This window comes from Ips typographus, linkage group LG3 (assembly GCF_016097725.1).
Source record: "Ips typographus isolate SLU linkage group LG3, UJ_Ityp_2.0, whole genome shotgun sequence".
Lineage (NCBI taxonomy): Eukaryota > Metazoa > Arthropoda > Insecta > Coleoptera > Curculionidae > Ips > Ips typographus.
In genome coordinates, this window is record NC_138424.1 from 19,063,010 (window position 1) to 19,083,409 (window position 20,400).

A 20,400-nucleotide genomic window follows, 5' to 3' on the forward strand; every position below is an offset into this window, starting at 1 on the left:
AGCAAGTTTTACAGCTTTACAGTTTCATGGTGGAGTATTTGACAGTGACAGTAGTCAGAAGCCCTTAAATATTATTGAAAATCCTAAAAATTATTATCAGAAGGCTCTACAAATGTATTAGACCTCTAAAAAATTGTCAGAGGCCTCTTCAAAAGTAGCAAACATTAGAAAAATTGTTGAAAATAGTCAAAAGCGTCTAAATACAAATCAAAAACCTCCTAAAAACTGTCGGAAGGCACTTTAGTTGTCCTAAACCTTAGGAAAATAGTTTAAAATGACCAGAAGCCTCTAAATACTTTAAAAAAATCATATAAAACGATTAGAAGCCTGTCCAAATGTCCTAGGCATTTAGAAAAATCGTTTATAATGGCTAGAAGCTTTTAAATGCTATCGAAAACCTCCTGAAAATTATCAGAGATTTTTACAAGAGTTTCAAACTTAAAAAAAGTGTTTACAATGGACAGAAGCCTCTGAATACTATTAAAAACATCCTAAAAATTGTCAGAGGACTTTATGAGTTTTAAACTATAAAAAAAGTGTTTAAAATAAACAGAGGCCTCTAAATACTATTGAAAACGTCCTAGAAATTAATAGAGACCTTTACAAGAGTCCTGAACCAAATAAAATTTGTTAAAATTGTACAGGAGCCTCTAAATACTATTGCAAAGCCCCATAAATGATCAGAGACCTTTACAAGAGTGCTAAAGCCAAAAAAAATTGTTTAAAATGGATAGAAGGCTCTAAATACTATTGAAAAGTCCTAAAAATTGTCAGAAGACTTTATAAGAGTTTTAAACTTTAAAAAAAGTGTTTAAAATAAACAGAGGCCTCTAAATACTATTGAAAACGTCCTAGAAATTAATAGAGACCTTTACAAGAGTCCTGAACCAAATAAAATTTGTTAAAATTGTACTGGAGCCTCTAAATACTATTGCAAAGTCCCATAAATGATCAGAGACCTTTACAAGAGTGCTAAAGCCAAAAAAAATTGTTTAAAATAGATAGAAGTCTCTCAATACTATTGAAAAGTCCTAAAAATTGTCAGAGACCTTTACAAAAGTCCTAAAGTTTAGAAAAATTGTTTAAAATGGATAGAATAGTCTTAGTACTATTGAAAAGTTCTAAAAATTGTCAGAAGACTTTATAAGAGTTTTAAACTATAAAAAAAGTGTTTAAAATAAACAGAGGCCTCTAAATACTATTGAAAACGTCCTAGAAATGAATAGAGACCTTTACAAGAGTCCTGAACCAAATAAAATTTGTTAAAATTGTACAGGAGCCTCTAAATACTATTGCAAAGTCCCATAAATGATCAGAGACCTTTACAAGAGTGCTAAAGCCAAAAAAAAAATTTAAAATGGATAGAAGGCTCTAAATACTATTGAAAAGTCCTAAACATTTTCAGAGACCTTTACAAAAGTCCCAAAGTTTAGAAAAATTGTTTAAAACGGATAGAATAGTCTTAGTACTATTGAAAAGTTCTAAAAATTGTCAGATACCTTTACAAGAGTGCTAAAGCTTAGAAAATTTGTTTAAAATGGACAGAAGCCTCTAAATACTTATAAAAAGTCCTAACAATTGTCAGAGACCTCTGCAAGAGTCCTAAAGTTTAGAAAAATTGTTTAAAATGGACAGAAGCCTCGAAACACTATTGAAAACGTCCTAGAAATTATCAAAGACGTTTACAAAAGTCCTAAACCTTAAAAAAAATTGTTGAAAATGAACAGACCCTTTAAATACTATTGAAAAGCCCCAAAAATTGTCAAATGACTTTACAAGTGTAGTAAAATACTACTGAAGATCTTCTTCCACCTAAGAAGATGGGTCCTCCCTACTTTACATATTTGAGCTAGTTGTGTGTATTGTAGTAGTATTGTATGTATTCTATCTGCAAAACTTTGGTTTAATGGCACTTTAATAAATGTTTTCTGTTGTGGGCTTAGTGGAACTTGTGCACTTTGACACTATTTAGTTTTGACCAACCATTTTCCCTTCAATAATAATTGAGAAACAAGCAAAAGGAGAACTAATAATCACACTAAAACAGACAACACAACAAGCGCTGAACGTGGCTAAACTGAAACGTGCCTCGTGACGTCATACGCCAATTCGATCGAAATTGGTCATTTTAGCGCGTTTGGTTTGCGTTTAAACTTCAATTGCTGATAAATTCTAACTTTGCAGTCCTAATATTAATGTTTGAACGTATTTCAATTTTACAGTTGTCTAGTCACCGACAGCTCTGTGTTCATACAAAATAACTAATGCATAAGATGGCAATAAATTAAATAAACAAAACAAACCTGACTAGGTAAGGCAGCGTTTGTACATGCAAGGCTCGGTTCTAACTTAGGACTTTTAGGGGTAATAAGCGGCATCTGGGGTATATCAATAGGATCAACTGCTTCAACAGTCTCCTTCTTCTCTTCACTTTTGGAGCAAGGGCTGGCGCCTTTAATCTTTGCCTGAATTTTTATGGACAGCGCCCCCTTTGGACTCTCCACTTTGGGCTTAACAAAATTGGGGCTCACTTTCAAAATGGGGGAATTTTTCATCGCTTGGGTGGAAATTTTCGGTACTACAGCTACCAGTTTAGGAGAATGGTCCACTACTCTAGGTTTTGTGGTTTCCTGTGGTTGTGGTGGTGGTTGGTGCACGTCTACCTCAGCAGTGGTTTGTTTTATTTGGTCTGTGCTTGCGTCACTGCTACTGGGCGAATCATTTCCTTTAGACAAAGAGTCGCAGATGTTTGCGTAGATGATGTCAGGGGTTTTGTGTTTTTTGCACCGTGGGGCTGGAATTGGAGTGATAGTATTTTCTTCCAGGATTTGGATGCTATCAGTTAAATTCTGGAAGTCGTTGCTGCCTTCTTTGCTTGTTGTGAGGCATTTTTTGGGAAGGGCATACACTATAGGGCGCTTCTTAGCGTGCTTTTTGCATCGCATGGAGTAAAAAGTTGGTGAGTAGCATTTGTGCTTCTCTGTTTTTAACGAGTTAAACCGTTTAGCCGTTAAAACAACTTTTTTTGGTTTTGCCTCCACTTCTTTACATTTTTTCAAGTCAAAACTGGCTTCGTTTCTTCCATTTACCCTACCTGGGGGGCGCTTAGCCCCTAAGGGCTGATAGTACTGATTGTTTTGAAATGATGGGTTAGCAGCGAAAGCCTGATGCTGCATTATAACCGGGCTAAAAGCTTGCAACGTAGGGGTGGACCCTAGCAAAGCCTGGTTGACATTCCTCATGAATATACTATACTGAGTGGCCCAAGGAAGTTGCGGTTCCCGTTTGTTGTTGGATTGAAACCCTGCGAATGACTGATTGCGTTTAAGCGAAGGGTTAAGAGGGCGCAATGCAGGACATAAAGAAAGGTTCGTTTGCGTTGCTGTCAGTTGTCGGTTTCCCTGATTGAAGGGCGCTATAATGGAAATTGGCTGCAAAAGCAAAACAAAACAAAAATGCAACAAAACACTTGTTAACAGAAAAAGCCTAAAAACACTACAATGTGATTTTTACCTTGTTGGGGGGGTTTTGCATGCCGTGGAAAGGGAGGTTTTCATAGAAACCTTTGTCGTTGGGATCGGTATTGTTGGAGAGGGGGTGGTCCTGCATATTTCCAACCGGTTGGACAACCCCTGGCCTTATTTTATCTCCTACTAAAGATGATTGGTTGATGGGAGGCGCTGAAAATGTTCAGTTGTTTTATTTTTCTATCAAACTTAGTTGGATTAGTTAAAATTCAAGAATTTTTTTAACTCTTCTGCACCTACAAGAATTTTGCAAAATTTAAACTTTGCAAAGGAGTTGAAAGTTGCTATGTTTTTTAAGTAGAAATTAGCTTCAAATAATTTTTTTTCAGGAGAAATAATTTTTATGATATTATATTATCATGCCTTAAGTGTAGAAAAGCAAGAACAACATGAAAAAAACACTAATCCTTACCGTTCAAATACAATTACTTTCAAAACCGTCAAACAATATAAACACCTAAACAAACTAAATTTGAATTTTTTTCAGTCAGTTTCCAATGTTTTTTATTAAGATATCGACTTTGAGACACTTTAATGGAATATTTTATATTTGAATAGTTTATTATTATTTAGTTTCTTTTGCGCTTGCCAAATGAGTGTTTTACGAACTGTCACAATGACATTTAATAGAGCTGCATACACATACACTAGGATTGTAATAAAATTGCTAAGTTTGACTGAGGGTAGCTGCGTTATTTGAGGAGCTACAAAAAGTGAAAAAAACGAAAGTTGTAGAAAATTTTATCCTCTTCAAGATTGTATTAAGGTATTTTTGCTCTCAGGGGCCTAATTAAGCAGTTAACAAGGAAAGAAATGACAGGGTTCACCAAACTGCTTTTTTTTAAATAACTCAAATTTGACTGAGGGTAGCTTCGTTATTTGAGGAGCTACAAAAAGTAAAAAAAACGAAGGTTGTAGAAAATTGTATCCTTTTCAAGATTGTATTAAGGTATTTTTGCTCTCAGGGGCCTAATTAAGCAGTTAACAAGGAAAGGAATGACAGGGTTCACCAAACTGCTTTTTTTTAAATAACTCAAATTTGACTGAGGGTAGCTTCGTTATTTGAGGAGCTACAAAAAGTAAAAAAAACGAAGGTTGTAGAAAATTTTATCCTCTTCAAGATTGTATTAAGGTATTTTTGCTCTCAGGGGCCTAATTAAGCAGTTAACAAGGAAAGAAATGACAGGGTGCACCAAACTGCTTTTTTAAAACTAACTTCAGTTTGACTGAGGCTAGCTTCGTTATTTGAGGTGCTACAAAAAAGTGTAAAAAATGAAACCTGTAGAAAATGTTACCCTCTACAATATTGCATAAAGATATATTTGCTCTCAGGGGCCTAGTTAAGTAGTTAACAAGGAAAGAAATGATTGTGTGCACCAAACTGCTATTTTTAAACTACGAACTGCCACAATGACATTTAATAGAGCTGCATAGACATACACTAGGATTGTAATAAAATTGCTAACTCCAGTTTGACTGAGGGTAGCTTCGTTATTTGAGGTGCTACAAAAAATTGTAAGAAATAAAAGTTGTAGAAAATTTTATCCTTTTTAACATTGTATTAAGATATCTTTGGTCTCAGGAGCCTCGTTAAGCAGTTAACAAGGAAAGAAATGACAAGGTGCACTAAAATGCTTTTTTAAAACTTACTCCAATTTGACTGAGGGTAGCTTCGTTATTTGAGGTGCTACAAAAAAGTGTAAAAAAGGAAAGTTGTAGGAACGTTTATCCTCTATAACATTGTATTATGACATTTTTGCTCTCAGGGTTCTAATTAAGCAGTTAACAAGGAAATAAATAACAGGATGCACCAAACTGCTTTTTTTAAACTAACTCCAGTTTGACTGAGGGTAGCTTCGTTATTTCTGAAGCTACAAAAAATTGTAAATAATGAAAGTTGCATAAAATTTCATATAAGATTATATTAAGATGTTAAAAAAGCAGCTTTCAGCTTGCTGCTTTTTCTTGATCAATCACAAAGTACGAGCTGTGCTGTGATTTTCGCAACATCATTATCAACGACATTATAAGGTTTATAAAAACAATCTATTAGATCGAAAAAAATTCAAAATTACAGTAAACAATATAAATTCAAAAATTCTCGTCCTTCTTCGCTTTATAGAGAAACTAGATTGTTAACAATTCTAAAACTTTAAAATTTCTGTATTAATGAAATAAACAATTTTCGTTAGCTAAGTTAATCCTAATTAATAAATAATGTCACCGTAAAAATGGTAATTACTAAAAATTACCCTGAGGAAAAAAGCCATCCCATTAAAGTGTCTCGTACAGTCGGCTTTGTGTGTACTATAAAAGTTTTAAAAAACTTTTCCTGAAAAGTTAAACTAGACAAAGAACGTAGAGTTTCTAAAAGTTGGCAAGAAAAGTAATATTCTCGTTAGTTATTGCTGTATTGTTTTGCTTTTTTTCTCAACCAAATTAGATTAGCTAGTTCTTAACTGAAACTTTACCTTCGCCTGGTTTCTTCCTCTTCCGCGTATTGACAATGTCCATTCTAGGAGTAGTGGGGGACGACTGGATCTTTTTAAAAGTCACAACTAACATGCAACAACACAAAATCGTTAATAACATCAATCAAACATTCAACAAGTCAAAAAAAAAAGCGTTTATAGTTTTTACCTCCATTAGCTCCTTCTTTGATACCGAATGGTCTGTCGTTGCCCTCTTTTCCACTCAGAAAATCTCTGAGCTTTCTGAGTCTAGCGTAGACCTTACTTTTGTTCCGACGGTACTTCAGGTAAGTGTTCAAGTTGTAACTTTTCGTTTTGTCTTTGAAGGGACTGGACCGATTATTTAGCTGGCTGATGCTCACCTTGTTCATTTTGCCTACTCTAACCAATACGCCAGGTTTAAGGGGCCATTTTGATTGGTCCTGTGATGTGTCAGCTTCGGTTCTATTGGTTCAAAGCGAAAGCGGCAGCAAAGTGTGTGACGAAAAAGAAAAAACATAAAAAAAAACAAAAAAGTGTAAGGATTAGCTAAAAATTGTGCAAAATGCTATGACTAACGATAGCTTTCGTCACTGAACCAATTTGGTATAAATAAGGATCGACATTAGTAACGGTCAATTAGAAGACTCCGTCTCGTGCCACAAAATGTAGTCTGTGCTCATTGAATAAGGAAAGCGTTACAAAATTTTTTAGTATTCAGTTTCACTACCAATTGTTCATAAACATTTTTTGGTCATTAAAGTTTGAAACATATTTCTGACACCAAGTAAACAAAATTCAATATTTATCCTGTTGAATAAAACTTTCTAAACACTTTCAGTTTTTCTTCAATGTCCAAATAGGAAATTTTTATTCATATCCTGCCGCTGTTTGATTAGGCTCTGGATATGTAATCAGCAAGTAAGAAGGGATGTTTTCGCAATTCCTTGAACAAAATATATGGCGAGTAAACATATTTGTTCCCCATCTCAAATTGTTGTTTACCTACATTCTCCCGGTCCTAACCAAACAAATACTCACTCCCCTGAATTTACAGGAACATATTTTCCGCGTAAAATATACTAAAAACTAGATGTATGCATGCTTCCATTCAAACATGCTCTACTTAACGACATTCAACGTGGAATTGTTAATAAAAGGTACCTTGGTTCCCTAAATAGGTGACCCTACCACAGGGCACTAAGGGCAAACCAAGCACGTCTGGACTTTGTGAGCACAGAAACCTGAGAAGGGGTAGTAAAATGTTAGTAACACTTCTACTTCTATAAGTGTTTTGGCAGTTTATTGTGTGTAAGCCCAGTTCCATAATGAGAAGTAATCATTTTCACAATTTTAACATACACAAAGTTTATATTATGTGCAGCATATGCGTAAATTACAGCACTGTTTATAGTTTGTGATTGGACACTAAAAGTAGCAAGCTAAAAGCTGCTTTTTTTGACCAATCACAAAGTCCAGGGCTAGTGGCAGTGTGGTAATAATTGTCGTTCCTTTTTATTACACGTGAACTGAGCGAGATGCAATTTTGACGTCATTGATGTAGTTTTTTTGTGAAGTTTTCAATTCCTGAATGTTCTTGCTGGTTTGAGGCTGACGCAGGGCCACGTTCAGAAATTTGACAATGTGTCATGTGATCAACATATTTAAATAACGAACCGGTGTCACGTGACAAACTGTCAAATGATTTGACGGAGTGCGCACTGGCGACGCTATTGAAAATTATTAATTAATTTTGATTTTTTGACGTTTGTTGACAGTTTCCTCGAATGTTTTCCAGCTGTAATTTGAATCTATTACTTTAGTTTTTATTTTGTGTAATTTTGATACAAAAATTACAATTATTTTTGTTTTGTGTCATTTTGACAGCAGCTTTTTCCGAAAATGTTGTAATTTTGAAAATTGTCTTTGACTGTCTAGATGGCTTTAGGTTAATGGGAAAAATGTGACGTTTGTCAGATTGTAATTTTTTAATGGTGCCACGCCCTCAAAACTGTCAAAATTACCATCATTTCAAGGTCATCTCCGAAAACGTGTCAGTTAGAACAAAATAAATGTCCGATTCGTGTTCCCCAGTTTGAAATTTGTGAAAAAGGTCACTTTGATTGAGCAAAATCCAATGAGGCGGCTGTTAGTATAGTAAGCCCAAAAGTCCCAAATTTGAGTCAAAATTTTGTGCACTTTTCCAAAAAATCGGCTCTAACATGCTTATTTGAAACATTCTGTATAGACACACCGTATGACTAAAGAAAGCTAATGAATGGGGCTATCACGTGACGTTGACCGGACTAGGCTAAGTTGTATCGTGTGGCCCCTAGAGGGCGTCAAAGTTATTTTATTTTTTTTGGATATTTTTATGAATATCTCGAAAACGAATTGAGTTAGGGGTGTGAAATTTTCATCTCGTATACACCCCGGTAGGAAGCAACTTTTACTAAATATATCATTTTTGTACAGCGCACCGTTTGATTTTGAAAAATAGAAAACTCAATTTCTGACATTTTTCCCAGGGGGTAGTTCAGAAAAATTTTGAATTTTAAAAATTGTCTTTGACTGTCTGGATGGCTTTACGTTAATGTTAAAAATGTGTCTTGGAGTGTCATTTGCCAGAATGTCATTTTATAAGGGTGCCACGCCCTCAAAACTGTCAAAATTGTCATAATTTCAAGGTTAATCTCAGAAAACTTGCCAGTTACAGCAAAGTGAACGTCAGATTCGTGTTCTCCAGTTAGAAATTAGTGAAAAAGGTCACTGTGATTGAGCAAAATCCAATATGGCGGCTGTTAGTATAGTAAGCCCAAAAGTCCCAAATTTGAGTCAAAATTTTGTGCACTTTTTCAAAAAATCGGCTATAACATGTTTATTTGAAATATTCTGTATAGACACACCGTATGACTAAAGAAAGCTAATAAATGGGGCTATCACGTGACGTTGACCGGACTAGGCTAAGTTGTATCGTGTGGCTCCTAGAGGGCGTCAAAGTTATTTATTTTTTTTTGGATATTTTTATGAATATCTCGAAAACGAATTGAGTTAGGGGTGTGAAATTTTCATCTCGTATACACCCCGGTAGGAAGCAACTTTTACTAAATATATCATTTTTGTACAGCGCACCGTTTGATTTTGAAAAATAGAAAACTCAATTTCTGACATTTTTCACAGGGGGTAGTTCAGAAAAATTTTGAATTTTAAAAATTGTCTTTGACTGTCTGGATGGCTTTACGTTAATGTTAAAAATGTGTTTTGGAGTGTCATTTGCCAGAATGTCATCTAATAAGGGTGCCACGCCCTCAAAACTGTCAAAATTGTCATAATTTCAAGGTTAATCTCAGAAAACTTGCCAGTTACAGCAAAGTGAACGTCAGATTCGTGTTCTCCAGTTAGAAATTAGTGAAAAAGGTCACTGTGATTGAGCAAAATCCAATATGGCGGCTGTTAGTATAGTAAGCCCAAAAGTCCCAAATTTGAGTCAAAATTTTATGTACTTTTTCAAAAAATCGGCTATAACATGTTTATTTGAAATATTCTGTATACACACACCGTATGACTAAAGAAAGCTAATAAATGGGGCTATCACGTGACGTTAACCAGACTAGGCTAAGTTGTATCTTGTGGCCCCTAGAGGGCGTCAAAGTTATTTTATTTTTTTTGGATATTTTTATGAATATCTCGAAAACGAATTGAGTTAGGGGTGTGAAATTTTCATCTCGTATACACCCCGGTAGGAAGCAACTTTTGCTAAATAATTCATTTTTCGTACCGTTTGATTTTGAAAAATAAAAAACTCAATTTCTGACATTTTTCACAGGGGGTGCCCCATGGATTTGTTCAGAAAAATTTTTAATTTTAAAAATTGTCTGACTGTCTGGATGGCTTTACGTTAATGTTAAAAATGTGTCTTGGAGTGTCATTTGCCAGAATGTCATTTTATAAGGGTGCCACGCCCTCAAAACTGTCAAAATTGTCATAATTTCAAGGTCAATCTCAGAAAACTTGCAGTTACTGCAAAGTGAACGTCAGATTCGTGTTTTCCAGTTGGAAATTAGTAATAAAAGTCAATGTGATTGAGTAAAATCTAATATGGCGGCTGTTAGTATAGTAGGCCCAAAAATCCTAAATTTGTGTCAAAATTTCGCGCACTTTTCAAAAAAATCGGCTCTAACATGCTTATTTGAAACATTCTGTATAGACACACCGTATGACTAAAGAAAGCTAATGAATCGGGCTATCACGTGACGTTGACTGGACTAGGCTAACTTGCACCGTTAGGCCCCTAGAGGTCGTTAAATTTGACTCCAGTTTTACGTTGTTTATCTTGAATGCATATCTCAGGAACGACTCTAGTTAGAGGTCTGAAATTTTTACCATTAACTCTTTGGGATGCAACTTTTATCATCTTTACACTTCTTCTGTGCCCTGCATCGTATGACCTTAAAAAAATTGAATTTTTTAAAAATTTTAAGAGAGAAACCTCTCGATTTTGATTTTGTGTCATTTTTTAAAACAGTTTTGGGAGAATATATTCTTTAAATGGCCTTTTAGGGCAAAATTGCCCTAATGTAGTCTTGTAGAGAATATAATACCCTACAACTTTTTCTTATTAGACTTTTTTGACATTTTTTCGAATAACCGAGTTATGCACTCGTTTCATTTTTTAAAACAGTTTTGGGAGAATATCTCCCCTAATGACCTTTTAATGAAAAAGTGTACTGGTATAGTCTTGTAGAGAATATAATTCTCTACAACTTTCCCTTATTACACTTTTTTGATATTTTTTTAAATAACCGAGTTATGCACTCGTTTCATTTTTTATACAGTTTTAGGATAATATCTCCCTTAAATGGTCTTTTAGGGCAAAAGTGCCCTGATCTGATACTCTTGTAAAAAAGATATTGATATAATTCATTCATATGGAAAAACCACATTTTTACACTGACACAGGGCAATACCAGAAATTTTTCCTTAATCTGTCAGTAACAAATCTGTCAGTCAAATCACTGGAAAATCTAAGACAGAAGTGAATTTCAATATGACGTCACAGTTAATGTCGTCACTGCCACTTCTCCTGAGACAGTACCTAATATGCTAACAGTTGATTGGTCAAAAAAGCATCTTTCAGCTTGCTGCTTTTCCAAACCAATCACAAACTACGAACAGTGCTGTAATTTACACTTATTGGTTTTAATTATGGAACTGAGTGTAAACGGTTTAGACGCTGGGCAGTCAGCGAAATTTCAACTTGGTGAAAAATGTGCAACAAAACTAAACACTAAATCAACTTGTCTTACCTCCCCTGTGCCTGGACTTGTGTGATTGGGAAAACAAAAGTGCAACTTAAATTTGTATACTAAAGTCAACTAAACCACAATTAAACGAAAATAACTGAAAAAGCCGAACAGCGTTAAAACTACGTCCAAATGTGCTGCCGTAACGCCTATTTTATGTGCTTTTACCTATATCGACAAGAAATCAACTTACTTTTCACGCTCCTCCATTTCGAGTGGATTATTATCTGTTTAGTCAAACAAAAACAAAACCAAAAATTAGATTCACACCACGCCTTAAAATATATTTACTATATTATTTTATATCGTACTTATAATCTTAGGACAAGTTTAGTTACTAAAGGCAAAATATCTAAAGCGATTTTGTGGACGGTAATGAGTTGGGACTGCCAACATCAAGGAAGTGACACTAAAAAACGACTCACATTTCGTGTTGGCCCTCTTGCGTCGACACAGCACGATGATCACGATGCAAATGATTATCACGCAAATTATGATGGCAATGATGCTGGCTATGATGATGTAGAGGTTCTCTTTTGTAAGCCGTTTCCACCACGGCAGAATACCTGAAATAAAATACAAATTCAATAGAGAAATAAAACACCAACCTTGGTTGGAGAATTTAGAGGAAGTTTTTTGGTTCAGATACTTTAACTTGGTACATATTACCTAAATTATATAGGATAACACAATAATAAATAATACAAGAAATAACAAATGTGTAAATATGGTATTAATAAATTAGACAACCATAAACTGTCGCAATCCTACTAAAGTCAATGGGCAGCAGTTCATATAAAATAAAAAATATTAATCCTTATAATGATATGGCAAACAATAGGGCCATCACAGAAATTATATTAAATTACATATGAAAAAGTGTTAAAAAACAAGAATTAAATAAAAAAAATCAAATTTCATAGTAACATTTATAAAGCCCGCTAGATATGACGTAGACGGTTTTCAACCAATTACGTGCGAGGAGCCAACTAAACTTTTTGACAAATTTGAAACGATAAAAGACGGTCTTTATTTCTATAAACATCTCAGTGTTTACAGTTTTTAAGTTTCTAACAATAACACTAGACTAAAGACATCATTATGTCAAATTGACGTGCTATAAAACGTGTTATTTGGCAACATTGCACTCCGCGGACTTCACTCGTAACTTGACTTTGAGGTTATGAATCAGCTGATGCGCAGATGCTGTCAACCATCAGACAGCCATAGCCAATAAAACGGCTGAAAGTCGTCTACGTCATATACGCGGCAAAACTGTCGATTTGAATTTATTTACGCATTTTCAAAGTCCTGTAAATTACCAAAAAAACCTTCTTTTTAAGTCCGCAGAGTGCAATTCAGAAATTTGAAAAATCTGTTTGCAAACTTTCTTATGTCAAGCGCATGAACGTAAACAAGAACCTTAAGGTGTGATTTATAAACTAGAATAAAGCCTTTGACAAAGTTAGATTTGACCAAGTCATAAAAACACTTACACGAAGAAGACATGCGATGAGTAATATGAAACGTCTATTATGGTCAAAAAGTAGGAAACATAAAACACTAGTCGAACTAAGAAGAAAGAATGGTGCCAAAATGTAACCCAGTGTTTTGGCGCCATTTAAAAAAAAATGGAACCCTAATCACAAAACCTAACCAAAAAAAAAAAAACACATTAACCTAACCTAAGAGGAAAAAGGTTTTGACGCCATTTTTTTTATTTTATAATTATTCGAAAAATGATGCCCAAAACTCACCACCTAACCTAACTTAAGAAGAAAAACTGTCGCCATATTATAAGCCAGTGTGTTGGCGCCATTTTTTAAAAACTACAACACAAAATCTATCCAAAAAAAGACATTAACTTAACCTAAAAAAAAAATATTCTTAATATAATCGAGTTTTGTCGTAATTATCAAGTAAATTTTAATATCTGAAATGTAAATTCTCATCAGATTATCTGCTTTTTAACTCATTATTCCAGTTTAAAATGTCAAACATGAAAAATGCTGGATTGTTCAAGTTTTCAAGTCAATTATCCAGCTTCAAACAAAAAAATCTGAAAAATACCCTATTTAGTAAAATTATCAAGTCAATTGGCATATCTGAAATGTAAATTTGATCAAATTACCTATTTTCCTAGTCTTTCTTTAAGTTTCATATTTCAAAACATGAAAAATGTCTTGAAGTCAATTATCCAGCTTCAAACAAAAGAATTCTAAAAATTTCCTATTTGGGCAAATTATCGGGGGTAATTGCACAAGTGCATAAAAATTACCGATAATTTTGCATGAAAACTTGTTATCTTTTAACTGCATGAGTTTATTTTCATATTTTTTTGGCGAAAGAGCCCGACACCGAAGGTGGAGGGCTTTTTTAGAAAAAAATATGAAAATGACCGAATGCAGTTTGCAAAGATAACAAGTTTGAACGCAGAATTATCAGGTCATTTTTAAGGCACGAATGTAATTTTGGGGAATATTTCCCGAATAAAGAAAATGTTGTGGTTTTGCTGCAACTATAGATTGCTCAATGGAGCTCAATGAGCAAGTTCCAAACCGTTTATTAATTTTTGTTGACATCGAGTTTGACATTTTTTTGGTTATAAAAAGTCAAAAAAATGCGCATGGACAACAATTAGTGTACTAGCAATAGGCTCTACAGCAATGCAGTCGTTATAGATACGTACAGTGCAATTATCGAAATGCAATTATCACTTTAGAATGCAATTATCGCTGTCATTCTGGTGAAAATGCACTGCTCATATGGGACATTTAACACATGAGGGAAATATTCAAGTCAATTTGAACATCTGAAATGTAAATTTGATCAAATTATTTGCTTTTTAAGTCATTATTCAAGTTTAAAATTTCAAAACATGAAAAATGTCGTGTTGTTCAATTTTTCAAGTCAATTATCCAGCTTTAAGCAAAAAAATCTGAAAAATACCCTATTAAGTAAAATTATCAAGTCAATTGGCATATCTGAAATATAAATTTGATCAAATTACCTACTTTCCTAGTAATTCTATAAGTTTTAAATGTCAAAACATGAAAAATGCCTTGTTCAAGTGAATTCTCCAGCTCCAAACAATGAAAATCTGAAAAATTCCCTATTTAATCAAATTATCAAGTCAATTGGCATATCTGAAATGTAAATTTAATCAAATTACCTATTTTCCTAGTCTTTCTTTAAGTTTCAAATGTAAAAACATGAAAAATGTGTTTTGAAGTCAATTATACAGCTACAAACAAGGAAATCTAAAAATTTCCTATTTGGGCAAATTATCGAGTCAATTTTACTTGATAATTTGACTAAATAGGGAATTTTTCAGATTTTTTTGTTTGAAGCTGGATAAATGACTTGAAAACATAAGCAACACGGCATTTTTCATGTTTTGACATTTGAAACTTAAAGAATCACTAGGAAAGTAGGTAATTTGATCAAATTTACTTTTCAGATATGCCATTTGACTTGATAATTTGACTAAATAGGGAATTTTCAAATTTTCTTTTTTGAAGCTAGATAATTGACTTGAACAAGGCATTTTTCATGATTTGACATTTGAAACTTGAATAACGACTTGAAAAGCAGATAATTTGATTTTAAGATGGATAATTGATTGAAAACTGGATCACAAAATATTTTTCATGTTTATTTATGTATGCCATATTTTCAGTATGTACCTCGTTCATTTGAAGAAACCATTGACATGTCTTTGTCTATCTGAAAATGCTCAAAGATATTGAGTAATTTAATACATAAAATTGATTTTGACTGTTTTAGAACTATGAATTTTGGAAATTGAATCACGGAAAAAGAATTTAAAATTTCTATGATTAGTTGATCCTAATACACTTTTAATGAATGATTTGGGTGGCTAACCCTGTATACTGAGTTTAATGCTTTTTGCAAGAGCAAGTGCCTTAAAAAACACCTCAAACTCCATAAAAAGAAAATTACCTGCGACTTCCATTTCACATGGTTGCTTGTCACTGAAGCCTACTGAATTGTTTGCAAAACACTGGTAGGTCCTCTTCGTATCCACGGTCGAATCCAAAATTAAAAAGCTCTTCAGACCTTCTTTGATGATGTTGCTGCCTTCGACGATGCTGTAAGTTTCGTTACCTTCCTTAGCCTTCCAGTAGAACCCCACGTCCTGCGGATTGGCTTGAACCGTGCAAAGCAGTGCTGGACTTCCCTCTTTCTCTGTTCGAGTTATAGAGCATTCCGGAGCATCTACAAAAAAATAAAATTATCACATGTTTTAGTTGAATAAAAGTGTGTACTTACACATAACATTGAAATACACGATGGCAGATCCAACACCGTGTTTGTTGGAGGCTCTGCAAACGTACGAGCCTGAATCGGCTCTCATCATTACTCCTAGTCTCAACTCTTCTCCATCCAATTTAGATTCAGAGGTGGAGTTCCTTTTCCAGTTGTAAGTGAGGTTAGGGCGACCTTTACCGTGACATTTTACCGGTTGAGGTACTTGTCCTTCGATCACGTTGACCACTTTTGTGGAGACGTACACGTCCTCTGGAGGATCTATGTTGCAATAGAAAGATATTTATACAGGATGTAGTTAAAATGACGTCTAAGCTCTTCAGTGACACTCAAACTCCACAAAATTTTTTAAAATGGTATTCTATGATTTTAATCTGAGTTACTAGTAGGAAGAATTCCTAAGTTCGGTTTTTTTTCTGAATCTCCGGACGTCATAGAATTATTTTTAACTATAGTTTACCAATCACTAGATAACTATTAAATAGTGATTGGTAAAGTACCAACTACCGGACTGTATCAAATCTTGCAGTGTTTTTTCAGGTTATTGGATAGAAAATTTACTGAGAATTCTAAAAATGTGCTTAAAACAGTCATTTTCTCATTCCAAGTGGGTTTTACAGGCGATTTTGTTCCTGACTGTCCTTTCAAACACTGTGTGTCTGACAGTTCAAATTTTGACAACGCTTTTTTCTTTGACTGTACCAATCTTGTAGTGTTTTTTTTGTTATTGCATAGGAAATTTAATAGGGATTCTAAAAATGTGTTTGAAACAGTAATTTTCTCACTCTAAGTGGGTTTTACAGGCAATTTTGTCCCTGACTGTCCTATCAAACTGTGTGTCTGACAGTTCAAACTTTGACAGCGCTTTTTTTCCTTGACTGTACTAAATCTTGTAATGCTTTCTCAGGTGATTGGATAGGAAATTTAATGAGGATTCCAAAAATCTGCTTAGAATAGTCATTTTCTTACTACAAGTGGGTTTTACAGGCGATTTTGTCCCTGACTGTCCTTCCAAACTGTGTGTCTGACAGATCAAACTTTGACAGCGCTTTTTTTCCTTGACTGTACTAAATCTTGTAATGCTTTCTCAGGTGATTGGATAGGAAATTTAATGAGGATTCCAAAAATCTGCTTAGAATAGTCATTTTCTTACTACAAGTGGGTTTTACAGGCGATTTTGTCCTTGACTGTCCTTTCAAACTGTGTGTCTGACAGATCAAACTTTAAGAGCGCTTTTTTACTTTGACTGTACTAAATCTTGTAGTGCTTTCTCAGCTGACTGGATAGGAAATTTAATGAGGATTCCAATTATGTGATTAAAATAGTCATTTTCTTACTACAAGTGGGTTTTACAGGCGATTTTGTCCCTGACTGTCCTTTCAAACACTGTGTGTCTGACAGTTCAAATTTTGACAACGGTTTTTTCTTTGACTGTACCAAATCTTGTAGTGTTTCTTTTTGTTATTGCATTGGAAATTTAATAGGGATTCTAAAAATGTGTTTGAAACAGTAATTTTCTCACTCTAAGTGGGTTTTACAGGCAATTTTGTCCCTGACTGTCCTATCAAACTGTGTGTCTGACAGTTCAAACTTTGACACCGCTTTTTTTCCCTGACCGTACCAAATCTTGTAATGCTTTCTCAGGTGATTGGATAGGAAATTTAATGAGGATTCCAAAAATCTGCTTAGAATAGTCATTTTCTTACTACAAGTGGGTTTTACAGGCGATTTTGTCCTTGACTGTCCTTTCAAACTGTGTGTCTGACAGATCAAACTTTAAGAGCGCTTTTTTACTTTGACTGTACTAAATCTTGTAGTGCTTTCTCAGCTGACTGGATAGGAAATTTAATGAGGATTCCAATTATGTGATTAAAATAGTCATTTTCTTACTACAAGTGGGTTTTACAGGCGATTTTGTCCCTGACTGTCCTTTCAAACACTGGTCTGACAGTTCAAATTTTGACAACGGTTTTTTCTTTGACTGTACCAAATCTTGTAGTGTTTCTTTTTGTTATTGCATTGGAAATTTAATAGGGATTCTAAAAATGTGTTTGAAACAGTAATTTTCTCACAATAAGTAAGTTTTACAGGCAATTTTGTCCCTGACTGTCCTTCCAAACTGTGTGTCTGACAGATCAAACTTTGACAGCGCTTTTTTTCCTTGACTGTACTAAATCTTGTAATGCTTTCTCAGGTGATTGGATAGGAAATTTAATGAGGATTCCAAAAATGTGCTTAGAATAGTAATTTTCTTACTACAAGTGGGTTTTACAGGCGATTTTGTCCCTGACTGTCCTTTCAAACTGTGTGTCTGACAGATCAAACTTTAAGAGCGCTTTTTTTTCCTTGACTGTACTAAATCTTGTAATGCTTTCTCAGGTGATTGGATAGGAAATTTAATGAGGATTCCAAAAATGTGCTTAGAATAGTCATTTTCTTACTACAAGTGGGTTTTACAGGCGATTTTGTCCCTGACTGTCCTTTCAAACTGTGTGTCTGACAGATCAAACTTTGACAGCGCTTTTTTTTCCTTGACTGTACTAAATCTTGTAGTGCTTTCTCAGCTGACTGAATAGGAAATTTAATGAGGATTCCAATTATGTGCTTAAAATAGTCATTTTCTTACTACAAGTGGGTTTTACAGGCGCTTTTGTCGCTGACTGTCCTTTCAAACTGTGTTTCTTGCAGTTCAAACTTTGACACCGCTTTTTTTCCCTGACTGTACCAAATCTTGTAATGCTTTCTCAGGTGACTGGATAGGAAATTTAATGAGGATTCCAAAAACGTGCTTAGAATAGTAATTTTCTTACTACAAGTGGGTTGTACAGGCGATTTTGGCCCTGACTGTCCTTTCAAACTGTGTGTCTGACAGTTCAAACTTTGACACCGTTTTTTTTCCCTGGCTGTACCAAATCTTGTAATGCTTTCTCAGGTTATTAAATAGGAAATTTAATGAGGATTCCAAAACTGTGCTTAGAATAGTCATTTTCTTACTACAAGTGGGTTTACAGGCGATTTTGTCCCTGACTGTCCTTTCAAACTGTGTGTCTGACAGTTCAAACTTTGATACCGCTTTGCTCCCTGACTGTGCTAAATTTTGTAAGGTTTTTTCATGTTATTGGTTAGCAAATTCAATTAGAATTCCAAAAATGTGCTCTAAAACAGTAATTTTCTTACTCCAAGTGGGTTTGACAAGCAATTTTGACTTTGATTGTCAAACTGTACTCAAAAGCAAAAAACAAGGTTTAGAAAAGTTTTCTTGCACTATGCGATACAAAACGTGTTTCTGAGATTTATGAGATTTATTCAGAGTGGTCACGTGACCATTGTGAAAAAACCACGTGATATCTGTGACTAATGTCAAAACTGTCAAAATTTGTCTAGAATTTGCAAGAATTACAGTTTAACAGTTTTCGAAACAAGACGTGTTTCTGACAGTTGAGTTAACAATTATTGTCAGTCTTGCCAGATAGAGAAAAGTGACAAAAAGCTGCTATTTTTTAAAAAACGCTACTTATTTATAAAAAAAAGTTATAAAAGATTGGAACTCATTTAGTACAAGAATCACTTTGTCAGAAAAGTTTTACTTCATTTATTTTATTATTGATAAAAAAATCCTTAAAACAACAAATAATTAAATCAGTCTTTATTTTTCAGGATTTTATTTTGACAATATTGACCGAAAATTAAATTAATGACAGCCATGACAGGAAAATAATATCTTTCATGCAAATTTCAATTAGACCCACAAATTTACTGGTCAAATTGGTAAATTTTCCTGTAACACTGAATTCTAATTTTCCAATTTTACTTACAATTACTATTTTAACTATAGTTTCTGAATTACATGTGACACCCTGTATACACTAAGTAATTTAATCTGGCAATCTAATTTTTGTAAAGTTGAATTTTAATCTCGTTAGGATTTTAAAAGAATATACGGTTTTTGTCATCAACGACATATGAACGAACTTTATAGAGTCATAACGAAGTGGATTCATATAGTTTTTAGTGCCGGGTAAGAGAAATATTTTATTCATCCGAGTGGAATTATGACGTGAAACTCGGTCATAAACCGACTGTCATAAAATATGTGCCTTGTTCGTTCGGTTACGATCGTTTTATGAAAAATAATCGGATGGTCTAAATCGCAAGTTTATGACCGCGACCGCGTTGGATTACCACTAATCATCATTCATTGTGTTAATGGTTTTTGGGTTCAAACCAAATAAAATACAAGAAATAGCTATTTATACAACCAGTTACGAAAATACTGAATTTCTGTATGAAACACGTTTTGAAATATTTAGTATTAAAGATAACCAATAAATAAGCTGAATTTGTAAATTATGTTGCTCACGTTGTTTATAGTTTCTCCTATTCAAAATTCTTTGAAATTATAAAAGTACTTATTGAATTAAGTACACAATCCACAATTTACTAAGGAGCTTTGATACTTTGCTACTACCCCGTAAAACCATCGAATTTGAGACACCCTGTACAGGTTTTAAAAATTGCTGGAAAAATTGTTCTGTAATGAAAAACTCTTAACTAATTCATTAGACTATTCGTAACTGGTGACTAAAAACAACTTAGTTGAATAAAAGAAAAACTTACAGTCGACGGCAATTTCGATGGTCGAACTGACCCCCGGACCGATCTGATTCGATTCGCTTTGACAGGTGTAATTGGAGTTTGGGGCTGTGCGGTTTAGCTTGTTGCCCGGCCAAGCTGTCATATTCCATATCTGAAAACGGAAAAGTCCCTTCTCTAACTAGCCCATAATTGATATAAATCGACCACCTCCCGTGCGCAAAAACTCAAACTTAC

The 20,400-nt window shown here is 34.1% G+C and overlaps 1 protein-coding gene across 8 annotated transcripts in view; it reads right to left on the minus strand.

The window, feature by feature from the left end:
• Positions 1-20,400, minus strand: part of nrm (neuromusculin) — a 527,634-nt gene that overhangs the window by 7,536 nt on the left and 499,698 nt on the right. For 4 of the 8 annotated variants that reach the window (XM_081975061.1, XM_081975060.1, XM_081975063.1 and 1 more), the window contains 8 exons: positions 20,188-20,317; positions 15,574-15,831; positions 15,244-15,519; positions 11,706-11,846; positions 11,474-11,507; positions 7,142-7,221; positions 3,514-3,680; positions 2,304-3,431 (listed from right to left, as the gene is read on the minus strand). In XM_081975061.1, the coding sequence (XP_081831187.1) occupies positions 2,304-3,431; positions 3,514-3,680; positions 7,142-7,221; positions 11,474-11,507; positions 11,706-11,846; positions 15,244-15,519; positions 15,574-15,831; positions 20,188-20,317 (2,214 nt within the window). The remainder of the gene's footprint in view (positions 1-2,303; positions 3,432-3,513; positions 3,681-7,141; positions 7,222-11,473; positions 11,508-11,705; positions 11,847-15,243; positions 15,520-15,573; positions 15,832-20,187; positions 20,318-20,400) is intronic. The other 4 variants (XM_081975067.1, XM_081975068.1, XM_081975066.1 and 1 more) reach the window with 2 other exon arrangements.